Genomic DNA, 6,326 nt, shown 5'->3' with positions numbered 1-6,326 from the left:
TCTTTACAGAATTTATATTTTCCTACAAAGACATCATTCTCCATGAGACATAAAATAACAAATATGTTTTGTTAAATTATATGAAACTTATTTTTTATTTGGCTTTAGTTTTAAGGAAATTATTTTACTAAAGAAATTAAAGAGGACAACATTAAATAACCTACCTTACCAATATTATTATACTACAGGGTAAAGACTTACCAATGTTGCTTATTTTTTTCTTCCACAAAATTACCGATAATGTAAATGTAGGTTCCATCATCATCAAATTCTAATATATAGGAGTATTCTGTAGTTTTCGAAGTACTTATTATCTGAAACGGATAATACCAGTCTTATATGCATGTAGTATACTATTAGTAGGCTAGATGTGGGCATGTGGCAGTACTAAAATTAAAAAGGAAGACAGTGTTGTTGAAACAAAATCTCGACTGATGGAATAGAGCTTGGAACATGGAATACTTAAGCACGTGAGGATTTATTAATCAGAGAAGAAATTGGTATGTGGCAAGGACATAGAATAAGTTTAGAAATTTAAGGAAAAAAAAAGTTACAAATATTCAGTGGGCGTTTTTGTTGGTTTGGGTGTAAGAAAGAAAAAATATTTGAGAATTTAATTTTCATGTGATGTGATAATTAATGCAACTAGGTTTGGTATTAATTAAGAATAAGCTAGACAGACTTTTCAATGAGTTTCTTTGAAAATGGATTCCTTCTTTTATGAATGCACAAAAATAGCTGAAACTAGTACTATGTTTGCTTACCAAAAAACTAGTGGCGGATTCAGTCAGACAAAGTCCCTCCAATTAGAATTAGCCAATTAGGTGTTCGACGACCTCCTTCACATGACTCATACCTTACGATAATTGGTTGAAATGTTTTCAGCTATATATCTCACAACTAATCAATTGCTTAATTAAGGTTTATAAGCTACTTCCTCTTTTGTTATTAGGTTTGAATTAAGGCCATCACACACAAATCCTCTATATGTTTTAGTTATTTTTTTGCATTACAACGCTAATTAACAAAAAAGAAAGTAGAATTTTATTTTATTTTTATTTAGTTTAATATGAAAAAAGAGAGTAAAAAGATCACACATGAAAAATTAGAGTTTCTCTAAATGTGTCATAACTAAAAGTTCAACTATATTAGCTAGAGGATGACTCTTCTTCGATCCTCCTTAGGATTTGATTCACAGCTGCTGCAATATCTTCCACTGTATTCAATTGGCTACCTTCTTCAACCTGAATAAACCCATTATTTTTTAAGTTAGAAAAAAATGATTATTAAGTTACACGAAAAAGGTTGATATAGTAACTCAAAAAGTAAAATTATAATAAAAGAAAATGTTATATATTTCGAGGAAGAAGCTTATGAATGTGTCCTAAAACAAGTGGCGTCATTTCGTTCTGCCGTGCACAGTGCATCCACAGTTCTGTGACCACCAAACTTCCACAGTACACACATATATATACACATACATTCACACATGTGTAGGCATATGTCATCTTTTTGGTCCCTGATTCTTACAAGAATCAATGTTATGATAGTACTCATTGTTTTCTTTTTTTTTTTAATAAATAAGAAACGATGATTTTGACCCCCCAATAATTGAGGGCAGCCCTAACCAAGTAAAACAGAACAATTTTTATTATTGTTCCTCGAAAACCTTTTCTGGCCCAGACAAATAAATCACAAAATGTACTAATGAGAGACACATTAAATGAACAAAAACATTTGTGACTGGGAAAAGAATCATTGAATCATATATTGACCCAAAACTAACAATGACAATAATGATTAGTCTCCCATTAATACCACTTTTATTCGGATATGCAAAATCAACCCACTAACCCTAAAAAACGGTATTATATAATCACTCTAATCTCGTTAGTTAGTAAAAAAAATGACGAAAAAGAGAGAGAAAAAAAAAACATTGTACCTTGACGCTGATGGAGTAGAGGACGGAGTCATCTCGAGTGGTGACGTTGAGATGAAGAAGAGTGAGCCTTAGGCTCTGTATTGATGCGACCAGTTTAAGAAGCTGCTTCGGTCGCTTCTTCGCAAGTATCTTCAGACTTGCATGGCTCTCCACCATTGTCACCTCTATCTCCGCCATCCCTTCAGCCGCTGCCGCTGACGTAGGCTGGCTCGAGTACTGAGGAAATGCAAAGAAATCCGAAAATGGTCCCGATGAGCTAGCAGCGACGATTGTGTTGGTCTGGTCGCGGCCGGTTTCGTTGTCTTCTGCGGCGGTCTTCACCGGAGGCTCAATTGATTGTAAATGATGCTCAAGCTCCTTTAAGTAGCTAATGGCTCCGCCTACGATTGACGCTTGATCTCCCTTTAACCACCAACCATAGGTTAGCTTAGCCCATAGAAATTGCTAAAGGTTTTGCAAAAACAATCAAACATTTCTACTATATTTCGTACCTTATTTTTTATATATTTAAATATTATGTCACCATTTCATCATACATCTATAATCTGTATAGTCCTTTTTGGGTGCAATGATGTTCAAGACTTTATTTATGCTCCCACAATTCCACTAACTAAATTTTCATTTTAGAGACTACATGATCTAATATTATGAAAAAAGAAATAACGACTAACTTTGTATATATTTTTTTTTTTGTTTGTCATCATATATAACGGCTTTCATTCATCCATCATCATTCTCAAATTTATGTTTAAAGCAAATAAACATGCATACATGCATAGCTATATATATGAACATATAGCCTATCTGCCTATGTATGTCCTAATTAGCTAGAAGTCTAGAACATAGGCTTTGCCTTTTTTTTTTTTTTAATCTTTGACACGTCAAGAAATTACAGCTAAAGCTAAAGCACTACTGAAGATATCACGCGCTCACACACTTATATACATATAAATGTTGTATGTAGAGACTAACCCTTTGAGCGTAAGAAGGTGGCATGAGAGAACGGAGAACGGCGAGGTACTCATTCATCTGTTTCCGGCGATTTCTCTCAACGGCGATGTGAGTCATCCTCTGGTTCTCGATCTCTTCCTTGTTCTTGCAAGACCTCGTCCTTCTCCTCTTCCTCCTCCCTCCTACCGCCACATCCAACGGCGGAGGCTGGTTCTTGGTATCGACGGCAGATCCATAAGGAAGGTCGTCTCGTGGCCATTGAAGATCCTCTTCGTTGAAGTTATAATCATCACTGTTATCTCCGCTTTTACCGTTGTAATTATTACTTGCAAACCCATGTTCTTGTCCTTGCCCTAGCTTAATGTTGTTCTTGGTGTCTTGTGGATCTAGATCTTCTTCTTCTTGAAAGTACAAATCGTAAAACGGGAAATCTTTGCAAGAGATGTAGGAGAATGGATCTTGCGGGTAAACAACAGCCTCCAAGGCCATAGTTAGCTAGAAAAAATTATTGAAATATACACTTGAATATGAAAAGGGTCTGAGCGAGAGAAAGAGAGGAAAAAAAAAGAAGACAGAAAGTGTTTGTCTTTCTCTTTTTGTCTCGAGAGGGAGACAAGGCAAAAGGTAAAGATACACTAGGGAAATCAAACTTGTTATTATCCCTCTACAAGATTTTATTTATAAAAAAAGAAATTCAGAAATTGAAGAAGAAAGGAAACAGAAAAAACTCAAAAAGTGTGGTTTTGATCTATGGAAGAGACGAGAAGCTTGTGAGGGTTATAAAGCTGATATATTTTTTAACAATAGAAGCTCTGAAGAAAATCGAAAAAACAATTGAGTTCAGAAAAAGTAGAGATATAGAGAGAGGTTGTGTATTATTTGGTTTTGCACGTGAGATTGTAGACCGGTCCACAAAACCAAAGAAAAGATTCTGTGTGTTTTTGCAGGCTCTGGGGTTCGTCTTGTTACACTCATATTCGATGAGAGAGAAAATTATAACATGTTTAAGTCTCAACTTTATACGTTGCCATGTATTTAATGTTTTTTTCGCCGTATATGATCACATGTGAGTCAATGTAATAGAGAATGAAAGCTCTTCATTACCCCTTTTAATCCCAAAGTTTGGAATGATGATAATTCTGTTGTATATCACTTTTTTAAGTGTTCAAATAATATTTTGCTTCTATACGGTACGGTGCGTGTGTAATGCGTTATTGATCGACAGAGAGAGAGGGGGAGAGAGCTTGATGACAAAGTTTGTTTTTTTTTTATTGTTTCTATGTATCAGCCGACGTCAAAGCTTTATAAATTCGAAATCTTAAAGGCTTATTTATACGAGTATTTTTCCCCGAACCATGCGGAGACAATGACCGCTGATTTATTCTTTTTATGAAATCATATCGTTTATCACATAACCCTACCCGTAATGGAATAACCGTAAAAAACATCAAAAACCATGCATGGGTCCGAAAGCATATTTGCCTTTACAACTCTTGGAAGCTAACGATTTATAGAGTGAAAATTAATTATAAATGAATACATTTGCTTAATTAATTGTACAATCTAGCTACTTGTTTTGATTTGTAAATCATACTGTAGTAACTTTTAGTTTTCGATTTATTTTTTCACAAAACAACAAAGTATTTTTGCTTTATATATTTTCGATTATTCATAATATACAAGGTTTCATCGTATGAACGGAAACATTATACATGGGCCGCACTCGTATCTGTATTTCTTTTTCTGTAGAAATACACTATATTGCATAAAACGATAACACTTTTTCACTGCAGAACATGTATGAATTATACGTGCCATTTTTTAAAACACTGGCTGTACCAACTTTTGTTAACGCCAGTTTTTAAAAAAACATTCAAAGAATATATTAGATTAGAAGACATTAAAAATATGTAAATTCGTCTAAAGAGAATATACTTTTAACCATGTCTGGTTCAAACGTCTTTAATAACAAGAAATATTATATACTTAGCTAAACCGAAAACAACACTAAAATCATATAAGTATATACCCAGATTGAAACAACCTACTTGCATATTAATTAAGAAAAAAATTGGATATAAAACTTACCTTTTCACCGTTTTCGACTCCCTAATACTGGCCGCCACATACTTCCTTTTACGTTTTATTTTTCATTTAAAACAAAAGCAATATGATTTTTGTTCGTTACATCAAAATTACTCGACTATATATCTACGTTTCGAATGTTCGTAAAACAATTAAATTAAAAACCTACCCTCCAAAAGTGATAAGAATTAAACACGTCTCACATTTGCCATCCGATCCATTTACTCGGTCAAATTTATCACAGAAAAAATCACGGAAAAAAAATTAGAAAAACATTTCGGCGTGTGGGGTATATGCTTTATCAATGTAATCATGTCATGTTTTAAACAAAGTATTCTTGATGTTGACATATGTGATAACTAAGAGATGATAGCCCAACTTAATTTGTCTATTAACTAGGTGGCATCTTTCTATTAGTCTGATTAAGCACAGTATCATTAATTATGACCGAACTTTTATGCGGAAGAGAAGATATTAGAGTTGGATGGCTATGATATGACTTAGGGTTGCTGTGTAACAAAGTTGGTTGGTCGCTTGAGCCAATAGAGAGAAACAACAACTTAAATGTGATCCAAAACGTACAAAATCTCAGATAAAAAATCATCTGATCAAGAATCCTATTTAGAAACACGGTGGAAAATAAAATCTAAGGCTATGATACTCTTGTCTCCTTTAAGTCCGTGTAACCTATAGTTTTTTTTGGGACACAAAAGATACCACAATTTCGAAACCATCCAAAGGTGTACTATAGTAGGAAAAATAGTCCCTCGACTGTAAATTTCGGCAAAATACTTTAGATACTTTTTCAAGGAAGCATTTACAAGAATTAGTGCAACGTTAATTTGAAAACAAAAAGAAAGTCAAGTAATGATTTAACTTATAAAGCAATAATAAGGAAAAGACTACTAGCTCTCATAACAAAAAAAAAGATTGATTTTATAAGTCCTATGACTCGAAAACAATTACAATTATATATATATATATATATATATATTGATAATACTGAAACAATGTTAATAGAAAAGTATAAGAAACACTTGTTCCACTCACATATTTTTCTATCCAATTAATCAATTAGTTGTTTTATTTACCAAATTTAATTAAATGCGAAGAAGATGCCAGTTCCTCTCGCTTGAATTCCAATTAGTAGTGTTATATTGAAAAATCATACTGATTAAAATTTTATTTTTAATTCATATCTAATTTTTAAATAATAGCCTTTAATCAGTTTCTAATAATTTTTATAATTAAATAACTACTTGTACTGGTTTTAAAATTCCAATTCGGTCGAGAATACCTTATTAATTTATATGTTATTTATGAGTAATATGTATTGATTAAGTGAATT

At 32.9% G+C, this 6,326-nt stretch overlaps 1 protein-coding gene across 1 annotated transcript; it reads right to left on the bottom strand.

The window, feature by feature from the left end:
* Positions 1 to 1,021: 1,021 nt before the first annotated feature.
* Positions 1,022 to 4,022, bottom strand: LOC104712814 (transcription factor bHLH96). The gene is made up of 3 exons (XM_087467700.1): positions 2,915 to 4,022; positions 1,943 to 2,344; positions 1,022 to 1,244 (listed from the first exon to the last, which is right to left on the bottom strand). Exons 1-3 carry the CDS (start codon positions 3,380 to 3,382, stop codon positions 1,149 to 1,151), a joined length of 966 nt encoding a protein of 321 aa, XP_087323826.1. The 5' UTR covers positions 3,383 to 4,022; the 3' UTR covers positions 1,022 to 1,148.
* Positions 4,023 to 6,326: the final 2,304 nt, after the last annotated feature.

This window comes from Camelina sativa, chromosome 9 (assembly GCF_030686135.1).
Source record: "Camelina sativa cultivar CO46 ecotype springtype chromosome 9, ASM3068613v1".
In the NCBI taxonomy this organism is placed as follows: Eukaryota; Viridiplantae; Streptophyta; class Magnoliopsida; order Brassicales; family Brassicaceae; genus Camelina; species Camelina sativa.
The sequence above is the reverse complement of the archived record's forward strand: the minus strand, read 5'-3'. Positions and strand labels throughout refer to the sequence as shown.